The 26,647-nt window shown below is 40.9% G+C and overlaps 2 protein-coding genes across 2 annotated transcripts in view; one reads left to right on the top strand and one right to left on the bottom strand.

Annotated features, from left to right (window-relative positions):
* Positions 1 to 79: 79 nt before the first annotated feature.
* On the bottom strand, positions 80 to 3,567 carry LOC145458418 (polyubiquitin-A). Its single transcript, XM_080336781.1, has 2 exons — positions 3,413 to 3,567; positions 80 to 2,496 (listed from the first exon to the last, which is right to left on the bottom strand). Exon 2 carries the CDS (start codon positions 2,494 to 2,496, stop codon positions 211 to 213), a length of 2,286 nt encoding a protein of 761 aa, XP_080192907.1. The 5' UTR covers positions 3,413 to 3,567; the 3' UTR covers positions 80 to 210.
* A 7,529-nt stretch (positions 3,568 to 11,096) lies between these two features.
* LOC145459498 (uncharacterized) overlaps positions 11,097 to 26,647 on the top strand; it is a 54,336-nt gene continuing 38,785 nt past the window's right edge. The window contains exons 1-5 of the mRNA XM_080338157.1: positions 11,097 to 11,277; positions 23,055 to 23,206; positions 23,263 to 23,384; positions 23,710 to 23,850; positions 23,914 to 24,031. Coding sequence (XP_080194283.1) covers positions 11,220 to 11,277; positions 23,055 to 23,206; positions 23,263 to 23,384; positions 23,710 to 23,850; positions 23,914 to 24,031 — 591 coding nt within the window. The 5' untranslated portion in view covers positions 11,097 to 11,219. The remainder of the gene's footprint in view (positions 11,278 to 23,054; positions 23,207 to 23,262; positions 23,385 to 23,709; positions 23,851 to 23,913; positions 24,032 to 26,647) is intronic.

The raw sequence follows: 26,647 nt of genomic DNA, 5'->3' as shown, positions 1-26,647 counted from the left end.
TTGCTAAAACAAGCCTTCACATCAGCTCTCCTGCGAATAATCTGAAACTATATAATCATAATCCAAATCAGCTACAATATTCTGTTAACACACGAGTGTGGATGTATTCTTGTGTAGTGACAAAACACAAAAATGGAAACGATAAATTTAGTCAACAATAATAATAGAGAACACCAAGATACGTCAATTTACCATGCAAATTTTCAATACTTATTGCCCGCCTCGGAGACGAAGTACAAGATGAAGAGTAGATTCTTTTTGAATGTTGTAGTCGCTAAGCGTACGGCCATCTTCCAGCTGCTTACCGGCGAAGATTAGACGCTGCTGATCTGGAGGAATGCCTTCCTTGTCTTGGATCTTCTGCTTGACGTTATCAATGGTGTCAGAGGCTTCGACCTCAAGCGTGATCGTCTTCCCGGTGAGGGTTTTTACGAAGATTTGCATACCACCTCTTAGTCTCAGGACCAAGTGCAAAGTAGATTCTTTTTGGATATTGTAGTCACTGAGGGTACGGCCATCCTCCAATTGCTTTCCGGCGAAGATAAGACGCTGTTGATCAGGAGGAATCCCTTCTTTATCCTGAATTTTCTGCTTGACATTATCGATGGTGTCGGAAGCCTCGACTTCAAGAGTAATGGTTTTTCCGGTCAGAGTCTTCACGAAAATCTGCATTCCACCCCTCAATCGCAAGACCAAGTGCAAAGTCGATTCCTTTTGGATGTTGTAGTCGCTGAGGGTACGGCCATCTTCCAATTGCTTGCCAGCGAAGATCAGACGCTGTTGATCGGGAGGGATACCTTCCTTGTCCTGGATTTTCTGCTTGACATTATCGATGGTGTCAGAAGCCTCAACCTCCAGAGTGATGGTTTTACCGGTGAGAGTCTTGACAAAGATTTGCATACCACCTCTCAATCGTAGAACCAAGTGCAAAGTTGATTCCTTTTGGATGTTGTAGTCGCTGAGGGTGCGGCCATCCTCTAATTGCTTGCCAGCGAAGATGAGACGCTGCTGATCGGGAGGAATGCCTTCCTTGTCCTGGATTTTCTGCTTCACATTATCGATAGTGTCTGAAGCCTCGACTTCGAGGGTAATAGTTTTACCGGTCAAAGTCTTGACAAAGATTTGCATTCCACCTCTCAGTCTGAGGACCAAGTGCAAAGTCGATTCCTTCTGGATGTTGTAGTCGCTCAGGGTGCGGCCGTCTTCCAACTGCTTACCGGCGAAGATAAGACGTTGTTGATCTGGAGGAATGCCTTCTTTATCTTGAATCTTCGATTTTACATTTTCGATGGTGTCAGAAGCCTCGACCTCCAGAGTGATAGTTTTACCGGTCAAAGTCTTGACAAAGATTTGCATACCTCCTCTCAATCTCAGAACCAAGTGCAAAGTAGACTCTTTTTGGATGTTGTAGTCGCTGAGAGTGCGGCCATCTTCCAATTGCTTGCCGGCAAATATCAGACGCTGTTGATCGGGAGGAATACCTTCTTTATCTTGAATCTTCTGCTTGACATTGTCAATGGTGTCAGAAGCCTCGACCTCCAAAGTAATGGTTTTGCCTGTCAAAGTTTTGACGAAGATTTGCATTCCACCTCTTAATCGCAGAACCAAGTGCAAAGTTGATTCTTTTTGGATGTTGTAGTCGCTAAGAGTGCGGCCATCCTCCAATTGCTTGCCAGCGAAGATGAGACGCTGTTGATCGGGAGGGATGCCTTCCTTGTCCTGGATTTTCTGCTTCACATTATCGATAGTGTCTGAAGCCTCGACTTCGAGAGTAATAGTTTTACCGGTCAAAGTCTTGACGAAGATTTGCATACCTCCTCTCAATCTCAGAACCAAGTGCAAAGTAGACTCTTTTTGGATGTTGTAGTCGCTGAGAGTGCGGCCATCTTCCAATTGCTTGCCGGCAAAGATCAGACGCTGTTGATCGGGAGGAATGCCTTCTTTGTCTTGAATCTTCTGCTTGACATTATCAATGGTGTCAGAAGCCTCGACCTCCAAAGTAATGGTTTTGCCGGTCAAAGTTTTGACGAAGATTTGCATTCCACCTCTTAGTCTCAAAACCAAGTGCAAAGTTGATTCTTTTTGGATGTTATAGTCGCTGAGGGTACGGCCGTCCTCCAATTGCTTGCCAGCGAAGATTAGACGTTGTTGATCAGGAGGAATTCCCTCTTTGTCTTGAATCTTCGATTTTACATTCTCGATGGTGTCAGCAGCTTCGACCTCCAAAGTGATGGTTTTGCCGGTCAAAGTCTTGACGAAAATCTGCATTCCACCTCTCAATCGCAAAACCAAATGCAAAGTTGATTCCTTTTGGATGTTGTAGTCACTGAGGGTGCGGCCGTCTTCGAGTTGCTTGCCAGCAAAGATCAAACGTTGCTGGTCTGGCGGGATCCCTTCCTTGTCTTGGATCTTTGTCTTCACGTTTTCGATCGTATCAGAAGCCTCGACTTCCAAGGTAATGGTCTTGCCAGTGAGCGTTTTCACAAAGATCTGCATCTGTGATCAAGAGATGAAACTGTGAATGAAATATTACTTTCACTGTAACTTTCAATGTAGAGCAGATAAATGTTCCATGGTCATGATATCACGCCATGATTGATGGTGTCTAGTCTACTATCAACATCACGAATCAGGGTTCCCCATGAACATCTCAAAACCTATGGCGTTTATAATTGGTTTAGAATTAGGCATTAGGTTGAGGTAACATAAAATTTTGGATGGGGATAAGGATTAGTTAGGCTTGCTAGGGTATTGAAAGGTTAAGATGGAGTAATGTTAGGTGAGGTTTATAGTTCGGATGTTAGTAATTATAATCAAGGTTGTGGGGTGTCATGATTAGGATTGGGAGTAAGGGTAAAGAATGCTCCTACGATACTCTAACCCTCCAGAATGGAATTGGTGGCAAACGTCCCGCGCAACTTTTGATTCAATTCTTCAATTATTCTATGAAGAAACCCCTCTGTCACGCGTAACTTATTGACGAAAACGACCACTGATTCCAGTCTGAATAACCCTTATTCAATTATAAACGCCATAAATTTAGTGATGTTCACGGGGAACTCTGATTGATGATGGTCATGTTGTTACTTATAAGTAGACTAGACCGGTTAATGTTTGTTGCAATTAATGGACACAATGTTTCGGTAAACGTAAATACAATCAAATATTATTCAGCTAACCGAATGTTCTTGGTGAATTCATTCGGTTGTATTTCAGTATGAATATAATATCCAGCGGTGTACTGAAGTTCTTAACCTTCAAGTCTCTACAATTCAGATCAAAACGAAACAGAATCGCCGAGAACCGCGACAAATATCGATCCCAATAAAGGGCTCTAACATTGCTTAGGCCTCAATTTTAGGACAAATTGCAAATAAGTATACTAGGAATAATCAAACCATTAAATTCTTACCTTCAGGATCTTCTAGAATTCTATTTCACGGTAATATCTTGCACAAATGCTATGTATGTATTCTAGTAACGACGCTTTCGGGCATATGAGATCTTCAGTTGTTGAGTTCTTGATCTTTATACTTGTCTGTTACGTCACTGTATTCATCCGCTAGTCACGTGATAAGTGACAAAGAACATTCTGGTTCATCTCGTTTCTTCTATTCTCTTTCGCGGAGCGTTCTGAGAGCTTCCGCTCATTTCTGAGAGCGCTCTCATGTGATATTGATAAATTAATCATATGGTGGATTTCGCAATGTCTGTGAAATCATTTCTGACGCCTTCTGTAAGTACGCTGTTTGCCGTCTTGTACAAATATAACATTCGCTAGTCATGGTGATGTCATGTAAACTTATAATAAGGTCATAGCAATAGCTTCTATGATAAATTGAGTTATTTATCGACGAATAATAAAACTGAGCAAAAAACTAACATCATATGTACCGCATGCTCGTACAGCAGAATATTGTTGAGGTGATCGTGTGAAAAACGTATCGACGGTCTGATGTCCGTGAGCTCCATATCTCTTTTTACCGATGACAATTTAAATGAGATTTTCATGACGGCGATATGCTACATTGTCAATAGCGGTAAATGTCAATGATATGGAGATTTTAGGATGCTAGTGGTGGGAATCCATTTGTCAAATTTTTCCGTTGTTTCTTTTCTAGCACATTTCCATTCTCGCCATGCCATGCGCCGCTGTGATTATCAGCAATATTTACGCCAACCGCGGTTGGTACACATTTCACATCCATGACCGACGTAGCTCTAGTTGAAGCTTCCGACAAATGAAACCAGTTGAAGTTGACGTTGAGCAAAAAGAAAATCACAAGTTTCGCAGTTCCGACAACAGGGAGAAAACTCTTGGTCAATAACAACACGAGATTACAAGATCAACAAACAAGAATTGTGAAAGGATCACGTTGTCCGCGTGCAATCCAGGGCTTTATCCATCGATGTGTCAGATGATAACATATTTGTTTGTATTATATAAACTCGGCATTTACTTCGCCAAAGAGACCATCTTGTCATCGAAATAAGCCTAATAAAGCACGACCTGGTATCTTAGCCTTTGCTAAGGCTATGCAGGCACCGTGGTTATACTTGCTGGTTAAATTTAGACTGGCGACCGTGCAAACCGTCGTTGTGGATAAGGGCTGTAAGCAGTTTTTTGCTGTTTATATTTATGCATACTGATTTCATTCAAAGTGTCGCATTATGGTACACCGAAATTTTGAGTCATTGCAAATTTAGCAGCTGCGAGTCATTCAGCACTCATATCATCAATTATACGATTGCTGGTATTCCGAAAAACAAATAACAGATGGAAACAAACCAGCTATTTTAGCCTACACGGGGCCTACACTATCATTCTACATTCTATTACAATTACACCGACGAAGCGCATGGAAAGGCCCGCAGTTATGTATCAAACGTACGGCTGTATACTTGTTCGTTGGGACAGTACAGTAGTCTACGCTTCTGTTTTTCAAAACAACGAAACCAAGTCGTCTCTGATGTCGGAATGGCGATCTAATAAGTATTCGCAGTTTAATGAGTTCATTCTATTCTAATGACGATGACGGTTGGCGTCGTGGTGATAATATAGTATTATAGAATACTAATTGCAAAAACTGAACGTATACGAAGACAGCATATATACGCAGTCGCAATATTGTTTACAAGTCACATTCCGTGTTTTATGTCGCATTGTGTTTATCGTGTTCTCTGTTGTGCATCGCTTGTCATGAGCGGATAAAAAGCTGCTGATTGTGATTATGAAATGACATCAGCCGAAAATATTCGGGTTCATTTTAATATGAATATACTATTCAATTGTATATTGAAATGACATTCGTGCTCCGCCAATACTTGATAGAAAGTTGCGTCCTCTGAATTCGTGCTGCTAAAGTGCTAATTGGGCATTTGGACACATGGATGTGACAGAGAACAAAATAGAGCTGATTGATGTAATGGCAAAATTGACCGGGCAACAACTTAGTGGCGGCATCTCGCGTTCGATAAATTTGGCAAAGTTCATCAGAAATGTTACTGTCCACGTATGTGTCGATCAGACCAACAAGTTGTGATTGTGATTGTGATTAGAAGTGCACTAATTGGATACGTGCCCTCGACGCTCGACGACCCTCGACATCGTCAGAACGGGGACGATAGGTGGTGCGACTGGTTTTGGCGTTTTAGAAGAGACCTTAACAAATATGTTGAACGATATATTGCACGAGTATTAGACCACAACAAGCGCGTTCTGTAACTTATGTAGGCTAATTTTATCCACATGTTGCCTAAAAGTGGGCGGAAATCCACGCGATGTTAAACAACCACAGTCAACCACAACACGTCTATTCACCTGAACCGTTCGACCATCCGTGGGGATAACTTGTCCATCCACGCGCTAAACGTATATTCTGAGACAGGGGTGTCAAACTCAACTGACTTCGTGGGCCGGATTCAACACTTCAGATCACTTGCGGGCCGCACCAAATTTCTCAATTCCCAAATACCTCAAAATCCATGTTCTTATTTTTCATTTGAATACTTCATTTACCAGCATATATACAAAATAGTATGATATATTACATTATAATGCGGATCATAGGAGTTCGATTCTAGCTGCGCCTTATTCGCAAACAGTGGAATTGGCAATAATATGATTATAGGGGGGTGGCTGAATTCAGTTTCTAAACCGATAAAACAGTGGCGTTATATTATATTGCGATTCGGGTTTTTCTTGAGGCTGAAGACCTCTTTTATATTTTCCATGTAACCATCATATGACGGTTTCGCATTGGCGTTTTCGCTTCTGTGAATAATTGGTTTTTGATCAGTGTAATGAATTTGCTCTTTTGCTTTTTCGGAATTGGGTGTCAATGTCAGCGACCTGCTCCTTATGGTGACTAGAGACCACAACACCTCAGTCGGGTGGTTATAATGTGGCCTATAAACATACTCGACATGTGCTAACTTGAAGGACTATTTGATGGAGGTATTTCTTAACAAAAAATCTCAAATTGTTTTAGAAATATGCTGGATAATACACGCAATTTTCAATCTAATCAGAATTGCTTCGCGGGCCGGATGAAAGCACATGGCGGGCCGTATGTTTGACACCCCTGTTCTATGACCTGTGGACTTCTGCAATAGTGCTTTTACGACATCGGACAATGTCGTAAACCTTCATGTTCCAGTGTCGGGCTGATGTCAAATATTTATGTGATCGAGTGACTCATATAGTGATGTGTCAACAGTTTTTTGTCATACGCGTTGCTTACCAACTTCAGTCATTTAATTACTAACATTGTGGTCCTAGCAAAACACCGAGTTTATTACGTTATGTGCGATAGGCATTCATTGGTTTTTCTGATTACGACACGTGGAAACGCCAGCCCTGTCTATTGTAAAATTCTATATGAGCCAACGCCAGCATGAAAACCATTGCAATGCTTCATTCCGTCGCTTACGCTAGTAGGCCCAGGGCCGTAACAGCACTTCGTCAGGCCCCCCCCCAAACCTTTGGTCTTGGGCCCCCCATAGGGTTATAGACCTAACTTCTGGGGGGCTTCGCCCCCCAGACCCCCCTCCGGCGATACGCTGTTTACCGCTATTTATCATTATCATTGGGAGTTCGTTTGGTGGATCAGCTTTTGTCGCCGAAGCGCGGAAAAAATTCTGGAATTCATGATTGAATCGGTCAGTATGATCGGGAATTGCCTATATTGTTATCAATTATTATCTTCTCTCTGCTCACGTAATCAGATTTGCCGGTAGAGCTGAGCGAGGTGTGTTTGAAAAGGTAGGACCACACCATTAATAATTAAGCATCTTCAGGCGTATACCCGTTGGCAGGAACGAAACAGCACCTCGTCAGGCCCCCAAAAACGTGGGTCTTGGGCTCCCATAGGGTGATAAAACGACCCTCTCATCACGTTGTTCGCGTTTGTCACGAAATCAACTGTACTGTATTGTGAGCCAGCGCGAAGCGCGAAAATTTTGGATAATTTATGATAAAATCGGTCAATCAGATAGGCGATTGCATATACATTATGCTATCAATTTATTTTCCTCTCTACTCACGTAATTAGATTTACCGGTAGAGCTGAGTGAAGTGTCTTGAAAACGGGGTGGCCCGTAAATAAAAATTAAACATCTTCTGGCGGGCGGACCCGTTGGTATGACTTCGTTACATGATGTTATTTCGTGACTTCCAGTCTGCTATATCAAAACATATAGAATCGCCAAAACCAGTGGTTCCCAACCTTTTTCGACTCATCGCCCCCTTTTCAAACTCCACAGCGATCATCGCCTCCCCAAATATTGGGAACCGAAAGATGGGCATACAGACTGAAATCACCGGCGAGTTGGCTAGGAAAAAAGGTCAACTTTTCGGCTCGACCTCGAAATTACACTTTTACAGCTAAATTTTGGTGAGTTGACTCACAAAAAAGGTGATTTCTCCGACTTCATTCCAAGAGGACCGTAACAGCACTTCGTCAGCCCCCCCCCCCAATACGTTGGTCTTGTCACCCCCCATAGGGCGATAAAGCAAACCTCTGCACCCCTCTGACCAAACTCCCCCGATACCTCTTTACCGCTACTTCTCAGCAAAAATTGTTGGCTTCTTTAGGTAGGCTAATTCGCGCCAAGCACGGAAAATTTCTATCATTCATGATTGAATTGGTCAATATGATCGGGAATTGCATATATATTGCTGTCAATTTTTTATCCTCTCTCTGCTCATGTAATCAGATTTATCGGTAAAGCCGAGTGAGGTGTCTTGGAAAATTTAGGGCCCATAAATAATAATTGAACATATTCGGACGGACCCGTGGGTATAATGACTTCGTTACGTAATGGCATTTCGTGGCCTGTCTGCTATGTCAAAATAAGATATTCAAATCGCCCATACGTACTAAACTAAAAGACGCACGCGATTTCAAATTGGTACTTCTGCACCGGCAATTAATTTTTCTCTGCGAGATGGCATTTGTTATGTGGGGTTCTGATTTCCTGGACAGGAACATTTGGCGCCAGCCATTTAGGCGCCTATAGACAATTAAATATATATGTATATATATGTAAAACTTGATTGTAGGTCTTGGTGGGTCGTAGCGGGGTAATGGCCTAACACCCAATAATAAAGATAAATGGCTTCTTGAATTCGCGCCCAGCGCGAAAAAAATTTGAAAAATTGGCATGAATTTTCAAAAAATACTTTATGATTTATGCTAATTCACGAAATAATTTTGGGCCCCTTCGAGCTCGCCCCCCCCAATTGGGGGGTTTGGGGTGCGGCAGTTACGGTGCTGAGTAGGCCTATGCATGAAATGAAATGATCAAATAATTCGCTGGATGCCTATCATCCCTTGGTTAATCACGTTTTTCAGTGCGGATTTTCTATATAGCCTATGATAGCATTTATCACAGTAATTAGGTTTAGCATGTTTCATTTATTAATTTGGTTCCATATCGGGATATCGTGGTAGCAGTAAACCGCGGTGTGCACCAGTAATCCAAGTTTACCGAAGTTCCGGTTCATTCATGTGATCATTGCTCGTAGTTATAGGGGCAGCTATCATGGAAGCAATTCCCCGATCGTCCCCGCTTTATTTGTACCGGAATTTGCGCCACAAAAGAGTTGATCACACAATAATTGGCGTGACTGTAAAAAGATGATAGGCCTACGTCATTTGCATTACAACTACATATGAAGTATGGTCAATGGTCATTCGATTACCATACCGATGAGTCGATAGAGGTGCAATCGTGTATATTTATTTATCATAGTACACCAAAACAATAGATGTGATACCACGGCCTTGTATTATTGCCACACAATGTATCGATCACAAAATTCAGTTAGTATGAATATCTAGCATTGATATGAGTCGACGAGAGAGATGCATAATTGCATCCAGGTGTATATGACTCACATACAATATTGCAACAGCGTTCGTACTGGTGTTTAGCTTCGACGCCACTTACGCTGTTGACCTGGGTTTCATTCTCGCCGTCTGGGCTCCACTTCCCCCGCGTCCGTCACCGTACTTACGACGACAAAAAAAGCCCAGAGTAAGACACGATGTAGAACGTAGGCTTACTCAAGAAGAAATAGAAAGAAAGAGCGTGAAAAATATAGTTGCAATCAAAACAAATGGTGCTTTAAAACACTTTGTCTAAAGCATGTATGTCATTCATTATACATCTTAATTTAAACATTCGTTTAAATATGCCATTTCAAAAGAAACAAAATTGTTTTTTGTTTTTTCAAAAGTTGTATGATGACACCAAAATTGTGCGAAGGCTTTCGATAAAACATGTAGTAGCCTATATGAGCCTTTGGAGATTCGCACCCGATATATACTTCATCTTATACGATGGAATGGTTGTGACCCACGAAAACGTCGTCGGCTCAACAGTTATAGCATAATAGGACGGAATACAAGAAAACGCATCGTTCTAGCCGGACCTCACTTGTAGAACAGCATCTCGCCTGCTACGCGACAGTCGTCCAGCATGTCCCCATTCAAGTCGAATATAAGGAATTTCTTCTAAATGAATAGGCCTACTATATAGTCGGATTATCGGACCACGACCTATAGCATATCGATCTCACCTTCCACCACATGTCACCTCATTTTGTCGCTTGTCTTTTATATTCTCTGCTTTAATTTTCATTAAGTGTTCATGCCTCTTTTTTACATCGCCTGGGCCCAGGTGGGTGTCTGATTTCAAAGACTACTCCAAGTCGTTTCGACACCTTCCTATCTTTTCATTTTATCGCAGTTTTGAGGTGTTTTGAAATGATGAAAGTATTAACAAAACTGATGATACCGATACTGCATAGATCATTGGTACGGAATGAATGTCCTGGTAATGATGTAGGTCTATAGTCCTAGTCAAAGATAATTTTTGGTCAGGGTTTCCTCGCGGCTCAGCAGAGTCGCATGTTGGCCGAAACATCATTGTCAACGTCTTGGTGTGTCGTGATGCGGTAATGGGTGACGCCGGAATTTATATCTCTATAAATTATGCGTTTTTCTCTTGGGGGAGAGGTACCCAAGCCAGCTAGCGACTATAATTTATGTTAATTCACGATATAATTTTTGGCCCCTGCGAGGTCGACCACAATTGGGGGGGGGTTTGGGGTGTGGCAGTTGCGGGCCTGCGTACATGCAGAAATCTCATCTCCTGGCCTTCAGACAAAAAAGACACGTTTTTAACCTGTACCCACCAACTCCCGCAAACTGCACGTGTCTGGTATAATTAAATAGGCCTCAAATATTATCATATTTTACTTGATGTTGCAACAGGATAAATTATATTACAATCCTATAAAGATTTGCCAAAACCTCTTGGTTCGTGGATTATATAACTCGAAAAATAAGCATAGTGTAATGGTAACGCCAACGCACCAAAAGTCATGTATATAATATTCAGACTCCAATATTTGTATGAATAAATCCCAATGCTAATGAGTTCGAACTTTATATTAGTCTAATATTTGATATGTTGTAAATGATAACTCGTGCTCTCTCAGATTGGTTATTTGTTTGTTTAGTGCATTTTCATTCACGGTGCAGGGAGGTCTTCTAATTGCACGAAAGGTTACGACCATTTTTTACCATACCAGGTTGCCATTCCTCTCTCTGTATTCGGATAGACGTGATGCGAGAATATTGAGCCGTACGTGAGAAGGTAGAAATTAGCGACGACAGCCCCGAGATTTCCGAATCTAACTGGATCTGTAAATGATGGTTTCCCGGAAAGACTATTTTCAATTATTTTTATCGTGTGCGATTCTGACAGGTAGAATATTAATGTTTCATTGTTATAAATAAAATAAAATAATTGGAGTAATGAATGATTGTGGAGTGTGTATTAATTCGGTAAATCATAAACCTAATAATTGTCGGAACTTGATGGCTCACCTTGACAAAAGCTCGAAATTTTCTACGATGGCCACCACACTGAAAAACTGATAAGCTGTATATGTCATTGTCTGAGAATAGGTGTAATATAGTCCCATTAGGGCTGTTCGTAGTGAATGCGTAGACATTCGACGACTTCACAGTTTTGTCAGTGTCATAGCATACGACAAAGTCCAATCGACTTTATACAAAAGCAGCACAAATTCGTAGCTTTTGAAAATGAGTCGGATTCGAAATTTAAAGTACTTCGAGTAGGACAGTAGTAGAGAACCTTTTGAGCATAATGCGACATGTGTGAGCCGCATGAATTGCAAACATTTTGGGCGGGCTGCATTTTATTTGTAATTTTAAAGTTTGGTAAGAAATACCGTAACCCAACACACACGAGCGGCGGCATAGTTAACAACCTGACAGAATTCTCAGGACCGGATCATCTTTTCCTTGGTGCGAAGCATACAATGTTTGCTCAAACAAAACATATCGTACTCTTCGTTTTCATCAGTTAATCCGATTATGCCACCGATTATGCCACACACATAGGTTTACCATACGTCTTAAGAGGATTTGTCCTCTTTTTTGAATTATTCGAAAGTGTTCTCGGAGGACGCCCAAATGTCCTATTTTCTGAGATTTTGTCCTCGTTTTGAGAATTTCGGTTAAAAAGAGGGCAAAATCCGACTGAGATACGGTAAACCAGCAATCAGCACTGAAGTGACGCTGCGGCCGCTATTTCGGGAGCTGAGCCGGAAAGTTGACCTTATTTTAGTCAACCAACGGATCATACGGAAGGAAAACCTGTATTTCGGGAGTTCATCATTGGTTTATTAGCAATTTTATCAGTTCAATACACCACAAAAATGCGATACAATGAATAGACAGGAAGATGTCGATGCAACTTGGATTAGTCTATGGAATCAGACACCCACCTTGGAGCCGTAAAGTTGACCTTTTTCTTTTTTTTCGGTCAACCGACCACGAAATGGGAAAAATTTACCATTTTTAAGGATTTACATCCGATATCGCAAGTTGGAAAATTTTGAAAAAGTGTCCTCTTTTCAGATTTCTAAAATATGGTAACCCTACAGACACATAATTTGAATTCCTTACTTTTCATATACGTCGGCCTGTTTAATGCCACATTTTCTCACGGCACCCTCGAGCAGTCAAATCGCTGGTCGAGAACCACCTTTCTAAGGTTATTACAGAAGCTCCCATACTACAGCAAAGTAGGCTATGTTTTTGGAAGACGATATGCTAGCTATAGATGTAGCAGTTAAAACTATACACATATCATATACTTTCTAGTAGCCAATTCCCGGTACAAAGCACGAGCCTTACCAATATTTACCATTTTCGGCGTGAAGTTCCTTAGATATTTCGTTATTTAATTGAATTTTACAGAAAGTAGCCTGCATCACGCAAACATACTCGTTTAACGTTCGGCACTCAAATAATATCGAATATTTTATGAGAACAGGTACACTATATTGCGATCCCAGGCAATTTACTTTATGCAAGGTCTCACAGGGTTTCTTTCCGGTAGTGTTCAACGCGTACTCAATGCAAGACAAAGCACAACCTTCTCTGCGTCTCTTGAATTTTTAATAAGTTGACACAATGTCTTACGAATAGAATACGGTAAACTGAAATCAAAATACTCCAATAAATACACAATCTAATCCTAACCCTAACTCAAAACTTACCAACTTTCCCGGCTCTACTCTCACTACAAATTCGCGCCAACTACTATACGAAATGTATCCAGCCGGACATGACGTCAAAGGGTCCTAACTAAATGTGAATGATGCACAACTGCACAATCTAAACATAGATACTACGTCTCTAACATGGCTTCCCTAGAAATGGTGCATTTCTAAACACTCAAACGAAACTAACACAATATACAAAGTGGCTCCTTGTCGGGAATCAATCCCTATAGTTCTCAGACTTGAGGTACAAAATCAATTTTTGGATCGGTCGATCCAATAAAACAGTCTCAGTCATAGGCCTCCCTCTGTTATCCAATGCATGATTAGCCATTCTGCATTGAACTTTGCGAACATGACCATCTTCATCAGGATACACCTTCACGATTCTTCCCAACTTCCAGAAATTTCTTGCCACGCTGTCGTCAGCTACGATCACAATATCACCAATTTCAAGATTTCGCTTGGTGTCATTCCATTTGCTGCGTAGTTGCAAATTCTGCAAAAATTCCTTTCGAAATCGTTGCCAAAATTCATTTGCCAAATGTTGCACTCTTCTCCAACGCTTTCTCACGTAAAGATCAGGTCTTCCGAAGTATCCAGGTGGAGACAAAACCAACTTTGACTTCCCAGTAAGTATATGATTAGGAGTCAACGGTAGCGGACCATCAATGCTTGATAAATTCTCCACAGTCAAAGGTCTGCAGTTGACGATAGCCTCGGCTTCAGCCATGAATGTGGACAAAGTATCTTCGTCCAATTGCTGTCCATGTTTGACAAGAAGCGTGCTTAGTACAGCACGAATTGATCTGATTTGACGTTCCCAAACTCCCCCTTGTGAACTAGCCAAGGGTACATTAAACTTGAATGGAAAATAATCACAGTTTTCTCGTAAGAGAAATTCACGAACTTTATTTTCATTCATCAATTCGAATGATTGCTTCAACTCTCTTGAAGCGCCAATAAAATTAGATCCTCTATCACATCTCAGTTGTCGGATTGGTCCATTTCGACATATAAAACGTCTCAACGCATTTATGAAACTGTCAGTCTCCAGACTTGGAGCTACTTCAATTCTTACTGCTCTGCTAGTAAGACAAGTAAACAGAACTCCATACCTCTTTAGCTCCTTTCTTCCTTGCTTGATAATGAAAGGTCCAAATATATCGCATGCACAAAACGAAAATGCAGGTCCAACTTCGGATCTATCGGACGGGAGATCAGCCATAATCTGCTCCACGAACTTTCCTCTCTGTCTCTTGCATGTCACACAATTTGCAATTACTGTGGAAACAGAAGATCTTCCACCAACTATCCAATAACCATTTTCTCTGATGGCATTCTGTGTTATGCCTCTTCCTTGATGATGTGTTCTTTCATGAATATCTCTGATCATCAAAGTCGTAACGTGGTGTGATTTTGGCAAAATCACAGGATGCTTCAATTCTTCAGACAAATTGGCAGCATCTAATCTACCACCAACTCGTAACACTCCATCAGCATCCAAACACGGCTTCAGCTTATAAAGAGGAGAGCTCCTCTTTACATTACATTTTCTTTCCAGAACTTCAATTTCTTCAGGATAGGCTTCTCTTTGAGCCATCTTGATCAATTCTATTTTCGCACCATGTGCATCTTTAACAGTGAAATTACTTTTGAACTGTTGCTTAATCACAGCTGGTGACTTCCTTCTCAAATATTGCACGAATTTTTTCATAACCATGACAAATCTTACGGCCTTTTCCATTCTTGAAAACTTCAGCATCAACTCTGACAAGTTGCGCTGTTCCTGACATTTTGTCTTTAATACCGTTTTTCTCACTTCGGGATCATTGTGTTCCAATTCACTGTGTTGACTTGCTCTTAACTTCTTGGCAAGTTCAATCTCGTTCCACAAAAATTCCGGTCCATTTACAAATCGACAAGTTGCTGTCAGTTCAGACGGATTCATGCCACGAGATACTTCATCTGCAACATTGCACTTTGACTCAATGTGATACCAATTCGCTGGATCACTCTTGTCACGAATCTCTTGCACGCGATTAGCAACATAAATGTGAAATCTCTTTGATTCATTTGATATGTATCCAAGAACTACTTTACTGTCAGTCCAATATACTTGAGTCACATTTTCATATTCAAGCTCTTCTTCGAGAATAGTACTGATTCTTGCAGACACCAAAGCTGCAGTCAATTCTAGTCTCGGTATCGACACAGATTTCAATGGCGCAACTCTTGCCTTCGCCATTACAAGTGAGCAATGAATGCGGTCATACTCATCAATTAATCTCAAATAAGAACACTGACCATATGCATAACTTGATGCATCACTGAAGTGGTGAAGCTCCACCTTCTTCAACTTTCCAAAATCTTGAGGCTTGAAGCATCTTTTGATTTTAAGATCTGCCAACTCTGGTAATCCCATGCGCCACTTTTCCCATCTTGGACGCAGTTGTTCTGGAACTTCATCATCCCAATCATGATTGTCCTTGGTAAGTGCTTGCAATATCTGTTTTCCTTCAAGCAAAACAGGACTGAGAAATCCCAGCGGATCCCAAACACTGGAAACCGTTGCCAAAATACCTCGTCTTGTGAATGGACGGTCCTTCAAAGTTATGCGAAACATGAAACTGTCATGTTCTATTGACCATTCAACTCCAAGAGTTCTCAAAATGGGAGGAGGTGCATGCTCTCCTTCCAAGTTTTTCGCTTCAATACAACATTCCTCAGTAGGAATTTGTTTCAAAATCATCGGATGATTAGCAGCATACTTTGTTAGTTTGAAGCCGCCACGTTTGCACATGTCCTTCGTCAATTTGGCATAGGATGCCATCATTTCAATATCATCTCCACTACATAAAATATCGTCAACATAGGAATTGCTCAATATTACCTTAGCAATTGAGTCTCCGAATTCCTTCTTATTTTCTTGCGCAGTCTTCATCAATGCGAAGATGCTACAGCCTGGACTACTGGATATTCCGAAGCTGTGAACATTCATTTTATACTCGATGGGTTCACCTTCAATATCATTTTCCCAGAACAGGAATCTGAAGAAGTCTTGATGGTTGGGAGACAGATTCACTGAATAAAACATCTGCTCCAAATCTGCGGTCCAACAATAACTTCCCTTACGGAATCTCATCAATACACCAATCAGCTTATTGGTAAGGCAAGGTCCAGTAAGCAGTAGATCATTCAGCGAAACGCCTTGGAACTTAGCGCTGCCATCATACACCACTCGGATTTTTCCAGGTTTCATCGGATGATAAACTCCGTGATGTATCAAGTACCATTTCTTGCCAACAATTCCATGGTCATTCTTGTCTACTCGAACAGCATGACCTTTCTTTATCAGTTTGTTGACAAACTCAAAATAATGCATCTTGAACTGAGCGTCTTGCTTCATACGCTTCTTGATACTCTTCAAACGTTGCAATGCAAGTGGCTTGTTATCTGTAATAATTGGGTTGTCACTCTTAAACGGTAGTGACAACTCGTAACACCCTTGCTCAGTGAACTTGATACTATTTTCACATTTGTCCATGAATTTTCTGTCCTCCACTGATATCATTTCATTCGCAGGAAATGTACCTCCCATGAACGAATTTGAGTTCTTCCTGTACTCAGAAAAATCAAGTTCAAAACTTTGAGCAATTGCTTTAGGCGATATCATCTCTTTGGTACTGTACAATGGCACCAAATTACTTTCAGTCATCTCTTGACTCTGGATTCTATTACAGTATCGCTCATCAGGTTGTCTTGCTCCTGATGTCAATCCAACTATGCTCCAGCCCATTAAAGTTTTTACAGCATAGCTATCAGACTTCATACTTGATATGACTTCAGTAGGCTTGAGTGCCTTAGGACAATCGGTTCCCAACAGAAGTCCGACTTCAATATTACCATCGAAATCTGGTAATTCTTTCAAAATCTCAGCATAACTTGGATCGCTCGATGCAATTTCTCGTGTCACAATTTGTTTTGTATTAACTGGAATCTCTTCACGAGAATAGCAGGCTGGCAAGGCCAATGAGTTACAGTCCAAACTTTCGATGAATAACGACTTAACCTTCAATGCCTTTGAGGTACTTCCAGTACCCAGGCAATCAACTCGGATCGTGGTTTCGATACCTTTCACATCCATCACTTTACACAAGTTTTCCGAAATGAAACAGGCATCGCTGTGCTCATCCAATGCACAGTAAGTCTTCATTTTCACGCTAGGATTGTCTCTTTGAAAAATGTACACTGGAACTATTCTAGTAGTTCGAACTGTTTTTGTGGCAGACGCCATCAAACACGTGGCTCTCATACCATCTGGTTTATCCCTTTCAGTTTGCAAGGATTGCGTCCCATTGCGTGCAGCATTTTGCGACCTTGAATTATTCGAGTGCAGAGACGTCGGGTGATTTTTCTCACATACCGAACAATGAAGAGGATTTCGACAAAACCTTGATATGTGTCCATGTCTCAAGCATCGAAAGCATAATCCTTCTTTCTTGATGAATTCAATCTTTACTTCGTATGCTTTGTTTTTGAATTCAATGCATGCATCCAGTGAATGCAGATTTTGGCAGAATAGGCACGACTTTGTATGACTATGATCATTCTTTATCTGCTCATTCTTATCAGAATTACTCACATTTGTGGCAAATGCTCGTGTTGCTTTAACATATTTGTTGCGGCTCTGCGGAGGGTTACTCTTTCTTTGCTCAGCAACAATCTGATCCAATACTGCAGTCCCAACAACAGGTTGAGATGCAATGAAAGCTTCTTCTTCTACGTGTTCGGTGAACATCTTGAATTGAGGAAAGCTAGGTATGTCAGGTACTGACATGCCCCTTTCTGCAGCTTCCTCAATTGTCAACTTCCGTCTCTCTTTGTAAGCGAATACCTTTCTAGACCAGGCTTCTCTAACAGTTCTCGGAAGTTTGATTGACAATTTCTGATTCAACTCCTCATCATCCAACATAGGTCGGGTACCTTCCTTCGGTATGAGACGCTTGCAACTGTTCAAGAAATTGGAAAATTTTCGAATGCTTTTGCCTCCGTCATTTGTCGAAATAACTGGCCAATTCAGAAGTTTAGTCTTGTACTCTTGATAAATTGCCAATTTATCACCATACCATCTGTCCAAAGTTGCCATTGCTTCGAGATAGCTTTCATCAGTGGCATCAATAATATATCCTTCAATTGACTCTCTTGCTTCTCCAGCAGTATAATTCATGAGATAATTAATTCTTCGACTAGCTTCGAAAACATTACTTTCAATCAAGTCTCTAAATCGACTTCTCCAAATTGGATATTTCAAAGGAATCGTTCCATCAAAGACACTCAACTCTTCTGCTGGTAATACAACTCTTGGCTTGACATATAAATTAGCGTTACTATGTTGATTTTGAGGCAATGAGCCAACTGACACGTTACGCATAGGAGCAGTTCGTGGCGAAATAACAGTGGTAGGCTGCTGCAGTTCAATCGAGTGCGGAATCAGACTAGAATTATGATTACGCAACTTACTTGAGTTACTTCGACCACTCAAGGATCTGTTTTCCTGGTGTTCAGCGAGAACATTCTCTCTAGCTTCTGCCTTCGCTCTTTCTTTCTGAATCTTCAATTTGTCCAGTTCTAATTGCATTTTTGCTCTGGTGTCTTCCATATCTGCTTTCAATTTATCTCTTTGTCTGGCAATTTCAGCCTCCATTTCTCTTTGTTTCCTTGACATCTCAGCTTGGAGCATATTCTCCTTTTCGACAAACAATAGTTCCGTTTCACAAACAGCTTTGTCTGCAGCCGCTTCAGAAATCTTCAACACCATTGATGAACGGGACTTATTGGATCTTACTGACCTCCTGGAGGAAATAGAGTGCGCACCGCTAATAGCACTTTCTCCTAGTGAAATAGCATCGTCTTCCTTCATTTCAAGACGTTGTATGGCATCTTCAATGCTAGCCATTGTTTTATTATAACATTCAAGCAGTGAATTAAATGACATCATAGCAGTATGAATTTCCTGCGCATCTTCCAGACTGTCAACTAATTCAGTGTGGATTGCTGTACAAGTCACAAAGTCAGTTTCAACGTCAGCCTTATTGGTTTTCCAAATATGCAAATCGGACTGCGCCATAGAGACTTGTAGTTTGCAGATAGATCTATTACATGCAGAAAATGCTGACTTACGTTTCTGACGTAACTGCTGTATTTTAAAATCCTTTCCCTTTTCTGTGGGAATCCTCTGTCTTGTTTCTGTATCCACTAGCGGTACAGCTTGGGTACCGGCTTCTTCATGTTGTTCGACATGAGATAACTCTTCTGTATCATTCATGATGCAGTCTTCTATACTTCTTTAACAATAACGTGGCCCAGTCTTTACCGCGAAGTGTCTGTAGTTGTTTCTTATCAGGGGCTGTAGTCCGTAACTTGGCCCAGTCTTTACCACCAAGTGTCTGAAGTTGTTTACTTGGCCCAGTGTTTACCGCCAAGCAGCCTTAGTTGTTTACTTGGTCCAGTATTTACCGCCAAGTACCGTAAGAGCAGTTCACTTGGCCCAGTCTTTACCGCCAAGTGTCTGTAGTTGTTTACTATTGCGATCCCAGGCAATTTACTTTATGCAAGGTCTCACAGGGTTTCTTTCCGGTAGTGTTCAACGCGTACTCAATGCAAGACAAAGCACAACCTTCTCTGCGTCTCTTGAATTTTTAATAAGTTGACACAATGTCTTACGAATAGAATACGGTAAACTGAAATCAAAATACTCCAATAAATACACAATCTAATCCTAACCCTAACTCAAAACTTACCAACTTTCCCGGCTCTACTCTCACTACAAATTCGCGCCAACTACTATACGAAATGTATCCAGCCGGACATGACGTCAAAGGGTCCTAACTAAATGTGAATGATGCACAACTGCACAATCTAAACATAGATACTACGTCTCTAACACACTATGACGTCGTCGGTGTCTCGCGATTTGCCAACTTTTTGATATAATCTTTATTTTATTATTATGATAGCAAGTCTAAATAGCCTATACATCGTATTGAGAGTAGAGAGAGAGATATGATATTCTTTTTCGCCTACACCATCGAGATGCTTTTGACGACGGAGTTGCGATACGGCCCCCATGAGGTCATCTAGTCTGCGCCCCCGGTTTTTTTCTCCTCCATGCTATCCGTTATTGCTGAGCGCCTAGCAGGATAGCTGCGGATACCAATTTTCGAAGTCTTTGGTATGACCCGGCCGGGGATCGAAGCCACGACCTACCGCTCGAGAAGCCGGACGCATAACCATTGCACTATCTCGCTCGAAGGCAGGACGTTGCATATTGAGCGTCGTAAAAGCAAAGGAAATTCACCAAAACTGCAGCAAATTTTGCAAAAAATACTAGTGTTTTGATCATTTCAAAGCTAAACTACCGGATAAAACTTTTTTTCCGGTAAGAATATCACATTATTGGATCACAGAATCACTGGGGTAAAATCACTGAGCTATATAAATGTCATTACTGACTGGGAATTCCAATAACACGACGTTAGAATCTTCTGCCAGAATCTCAGTGGCAGCATAGCCTATAGGTCGGGGATGGATGTACTGATCCTCCATAATGCAGTCTGACTGACTAACAAAGTGTCTCTCGGAATCCTTGAATTCATCTCAATCTGTCTCGGGAATCAGGATGGTCCCGTCATTCATTGTTAACGGGTTTTCTTGGCATATGTCATGGGAAAAGACTGCGGCCAGGGATTGAGACTGGAATAGAGATCAGGAGACAAATAGAAAGGCAATAATAACGACAGAACAGCTGACTTTCCACCGGACTACTGGCCGGAGGCAAAGAATCAAAATAGAAAAGAATAGTGGACGTTGATGATTATTCAAAGCCGTAAACAAGTATAATGTGAGATTGCGCGTCACATTATCCGTGCGGCGGGGCGGGACCGAAAACTGTCCGTAGGACTGTGTTGTCCACTGTAAGGCAGTGGTTCAGACTTGGACAACTAGACAGTTTTCAAATTTTGCGAATTAGATTACAGAAAGAGAGAGAGATATGATATTCTTTTTCGCCTGTACTATTGAGATGCTTTGACGACGGAGATGCGATACGACCGTAAGGCCGCCTAGTCTGCACCCCCGTTTTTTCTCTTCCATGCTATCCGTGGATGCTGAGCGCCTAGCAGGATAGCTGCGGATACCAGTTTTCGAGTCTTTGGTCTGACACAGCCAGGGATCGAACCCACGACCTACCGATCGAGAAACCAGACGCATCACGCATCATTACACTATTAAAGCTACACAATATTTTCCAAACTAGATTAGAATTAGAATTAGAGCTACACAGCTTTGTCCAAATTAGATTAGAACTAAAATTAGAGCTACACAGTTTTTCAAATTAGATTAGAATTAGAATTGCCGAATTCGCAAGAACTCAGAATTAGAGCATAAGAACTTTTCATAAATTAAATTAGAATTAGAGCATAGAAACATTTCACAAATTAGATTAGAATTAGATTGGTGGCATTTCGTTCCAATTTATTGAAATTAGACTACTAGAATTATCTAGTTGTCCAAGTCTGCAGTGGTATGTGGTCTGACTCCAGAAGTTTGTTCCAGGAGGCCTGGATAACTCGAAGTATCACGACAACTTCTATCTTAGACATATAGACTCCTAGAGCACACCGATTGTTGTTGTTTACCGTCTCCAGAATTTATTGTCTTTTATTGAATCAATTGCAGATTTGAATGTTGATATATCCTATATAGTTTGCACAAATATATCACGTAACACTTCTAATCTACATTTCTCACAGCAAGCACATCGTTGAAGTTGTAACATTACCTTGACTCGACTGATACCAGTGTTGTTGTGGGAATATGTTCTCACAAAATAGAATTTTAACTTTGTTGAAAGTTGGAGTGTAATTAGTATTGTTCATGTGACTATTGTGACATGCTGTGAGCTCTGAAAATAAGACAAAACGAAGATCAGTCTAAATTAAGGTCAAGGACATATCTTTTGAATACGGACTATGTAGCTGGATATTTGTAGTTAATACATTGGTATTTGATGGGTCCATCTACTTTGTGAATGTCGGCAATGTCGGCAATGTCGGCAATGTCGGCGCAATGTCGGTAATGTCGGCGCAATGTAGGTGCAATATACGAACTTATACCGTGCAATATACTTATATTCAAATAATTATAACTGATTTATTTTGTATCTACATTGCGCTTACATCATCCACATTGCGCCGGCATTGTCGACATTGCGCTGGTATTATCGACATTGCGGCAACATCATCGACATTGCTATCGGTCAAGTAAAATATCAAGCATAGCATACTCACCCAATTAAACATGAGCCATATCTACTAAAAAGTTTTTTAAATATGTCTATTGTAAGTTATAAGGTCGTATTTTGTATCTACATTGCGCTTACATCATCGACATTGCGCCGGCATTGTCGACATTGCGCTGGTATTATCGACATTGCGGCAACATCATCGACATTGCTATATGTCAAGTGTAATATCAGTTATAAATATTTGAATATAAGTATATTGCACGGTATAAGTTCGTATATTGCACCTACATTGCTCCGACATTACCGACATTGCGCTGACATTGCGCCGACATTGCGCCGACATTGCCGACATTCACAAAGTAGATGGACCCGTATTTGATGGACCCTCGACGACCAGTCTTCTGGACCCTGGGCCCATGCTAATAATCCCTGGTCTAGTCCTATGTACCTTGAATCATATATTTGTTGCCAAGAGTGACACTGAGTGGTAGTAGAAGTATTTGTCAGAGACTATGATAGAGACAAATGATTGGTTATACGGAGATGGACGAAAACTTCCAAGCTCGTTACTCTGCCCCCCTTCCATCCCTTATACAGTCATAATTAATGATACAATATATAATCATACATATATTTCTTAAGAATGCTGTTTGGCCGTATGCCCTACCGATTGGACGGAGAATGCTGGTCAGTGTTATTTCAGCTCAAGCGCAAGAGTGTCTTGGAATATAGCTCGCTCCAATTGTCAGACAATGGGTGGAGATCTTGTGAGCCTCGCAGATGCCACTGAAAGGGTAACTCATTATTGTCTTGACTTCTTTGACTGCTTACTTATTGAGTTATGTTTCAGGATTATGTTTATAATAAGTTCATTGCCAATACGGGAAGTGACTATTGGGTTGGAGCTAATGATATTTCATTCGAAGGCTCAATCGTTTGGAGTGATGGCACAGTATTTGATAACACCATACCGTGAGTATATGTCTTTCACGTTTCAGGTCTAATATAATTGTACAATATATTGGTGATGGATCAAGCACTCTACGCGCAAATCTGTCACATTGATGTTTATGATTTCATAACTATTCCTCACTTTTTAAATTTTCTTCATATTCTATGGTAACTCGGTCAGCATGTGTAATTGTTATTCAATTGTCATACTGGAAATGACTTACGGTATCATACTCCATTTTATTGTATTGCAGTATGTGCCTACCCACTTGATTGCTAACTTACTGGGTGATTTTCGACCATCATATTTTCTATCATGATAACTGTAACTGATCTCATTCACAAGTGTGTGGAAAGCTGGACAACCTGACAATGGAGCCAACACAGCTGACGCTTCAGTCCAAGAGGATTGCATCGAAATCACAGATGAAATAAACAATGCACAATCTCAGGGATCTTGGGATGATACACAGTGTGATAAATCAAGGTTTTTAAATGCAGGGTGCGAGCTGTTATAGTATCATTGATAATGCTTATCCGTTGTTAATAGGAAGTACATTTGCAAAAAATCCAACCAAGATGTACCAGATTGTGACGAGGCAGCAGGATTTGAAAAGCATGGATCGTACTGCTATAGACTGGTGGTGGATGAATACGACTGGCAGACTGTAAGAAAATATTTTAATCTGGAGTATTGTAGCATAAAATGCAGTATTGTAGACCATTAGATCCTGAACTGGTCGTTGTGACTCAGGCTCCCTGATCCGCTGTGAGTACATTCGAAAAAGCTGTTGCATTTTTGACTATTCTACTGTTGCATGTTGGTATGCAAATGGTAGGTAGCGTTATGACCCCGGGAAATCCCGAGCCCGGGATCCCGGGATTTCAAGCAATCCAGATCCCGGGATCAACCCCAATGAAATCCCGGGATTTGTAAACAGCATCTACCAAGGCTTACGTAGCGCCACATCTCTCATTTTGGTAATAAAGGAGTGTCACATACTCGACTGATTGTCTAACTCTAAAACATTGTTTCTTAACCTTTTTTCCTGCTGCACCCCTTTTTGAAAATTGCCTAGGTCTGGTACCCCCACCCATATGTTGAGGATATTTCGGCAACAAATTACGAACCGTCTAAACGACGATACTCTTGATCAGTGGTTCTACCATTTTGGATGTCGGAGCAGCATTTCAAACTTCAGAGTATGCGTAGGCAGCCGCATCAAAACACTCGAGTAGCCTATATACTTATGACGAAAATTTAAAGGTAACTAGTAACCTACCTCTGGATCTCACCATCTAGCTATCTCAAAAGCATACACGTGCATATGGACTTCCATTGATTCTATATCGGTTATAGTATAAGGTTACCATACGTCCTCTTTTAAAAGGATTTGTCCTCTTTTTGACTTTTGTGAAAGTGTCCTTGGAGGACGCCCTTTTGTCCTCTTTTTTGAGATTTGGTCCTCTTTTTTGAAAATTTAGGTCATATTTAGAGCAAAATGCGAGTGATATGCCGTAAATTAGCACAGAAGTGACGCTCCGGCTGGACGAAAAGTTGACCTTTTTTTTAGTCAACCGATCACAAAGTGGGAAAAATTCACCGATTTTTGAGAATTCTTTTCCGGTCTTGCAAGTCTCAAATTTCTGAAAAAGTGTCCTCTTTTTAGATTTACAAAATATTGTAACCCTATTATAGTAGCATTTATAGACGCAGATTGGCAAGTGTTATACATTGAAATAAACTGAAAATGCATATCATTAGTATAACTTATTATTTTGTCGTTATGTGATAGCTCCTCAATCCTCATACATTCCAGCACTTGATACACAAGTTTGCGCGAGAATTATTCGCTGAATAATATGGAACTAGTTGCAATTTATACTTGACTATAAGCCGTTATTTTGATGTCAGTAAAATTTTGTCGAAATTTACTATTCAGAAAGTCGATATATGAAGGTGTACGATCAGCAGAACTCAAGATATATCGTTGACTGGCGTGTATTCATCGATGCGTTCGACGCTAGTCTGCAAGAATTCTGTTTCCCTATTTCTACAAGCGGCCTTGGACGGCTTAAGGCATAACTAATATCCCTGAATTCAGCACATAGACACAAACAACAACTGTCGTCCATTATATTTCTGTGGCATATTTAGAGGTCACTCGGAGTCGTAAGAAGGCTAACTTGGAGCCGCTCTTGATGCTCTCATGTTTTGCGTCAATATTACAAGGGATGAATGTTATTTGTGTAGCTTGTTTTGTATGTGTATTTTACTATTTTGCGATCCCGGGATTTCAAATTTGATCCCGAAGTCCCAACCCTAATGTTAGGCCTAGACTCAGCCAGTGAGCCAATGTATGGCCAAGCACAAAGACCAAGTCCCCTCTCTCTCTCTCGTCTTGGATGTGTAAACATACACCACGGCAAATGGTTCTATCCGGCCCGCGAGGCAATTCTTAGAAAATTTATTAATTGTGTATTGTCCACACATTTCTAACAACTTCATATTGTTCCTGATATATACTTTGACGTAAATAATGCCTCAAGAAAGCAAATGTTGAGAATGTTTGTAGGCCACAATATAGCCATCTGTCGGCAGTGTTGAGTTCTCACTCATGTAGCCTATAACCGAACCATCAGGTACATTGACACTACATTCTGAGAAGGCAAAAAAGTTCACACTCAGTTCTGAGTTTTCTGGAAAAATGGACCAAATAGTAGTTATTCATGGAGACGGAAACGTCAATGCGAAACTTTTGGCTGCACGACTTAACACCTTACTCCGACCCAAAAAGGCCCAACCCAGCCCGATCTTCAAAGAAACTAGAATAGTGAATTTGCGACATAAAAAATTAACAAAATTCCAGCATCCGCATTCGCAATCTTTTGTATTCCTCACCACTTATACGCAGGGCCAACGGCGCATCACAACAAAAACAAGGGGAGCATAGAAATCTTACAAATTATATCTTGGCGCAGATTTCAATTTTTGAAATTCCAGCAGACTATTGTAAAAGCTTCCCTAAAAGATTCCCGATATCCCAAATCTCGTATCTCAATATGCTCATTCGGTACTTCTACTTTTGAAGCACGCCTTCCCTATCTAGCTGCTCTATTATCACAACATAATAGGATTTAACTTGGTTTTTTCACACTTAAGAATTTCATTGCTAGAGTTAGAATACAAAAAAGAAAGCAACCGAGCAGTATAATACAGAACAGAATGTATCCTGAGATCAGTTACAGCATGGTTGGTGAATTGTAGTAAAGCAAGTACAACT

This window comes from Botryllus schlosseri, chromosome 16 (assembly GCF_051294905.1).
Source record: "Botryllus schlosseri isolate E-star chromosome 16, Bs_hap1, whole genome shotgun sequence".
In the NCBI taxonomy this organism is placed as follows: Eukaryota; Metazoa; Chordata; class Ascidiacea; order Stolidobranchia; family Styelidae; genus Botryllus; species Botryllus schlosseri.
Note: the sequence above shows the minus strand (reverse complement) of the source record. Positions and strands in the feature narration are given on the sequence as shown.

Excerpts from the sequence above, each read along its gene's own strand:
- LOC145458418 (XM_080336781.1), bottom strand. The coding sequence starts at position 2,496 with ATGCAGATCTTTGTGAAAACGCTCACTGGCAAGACCATTACCTTGGAA.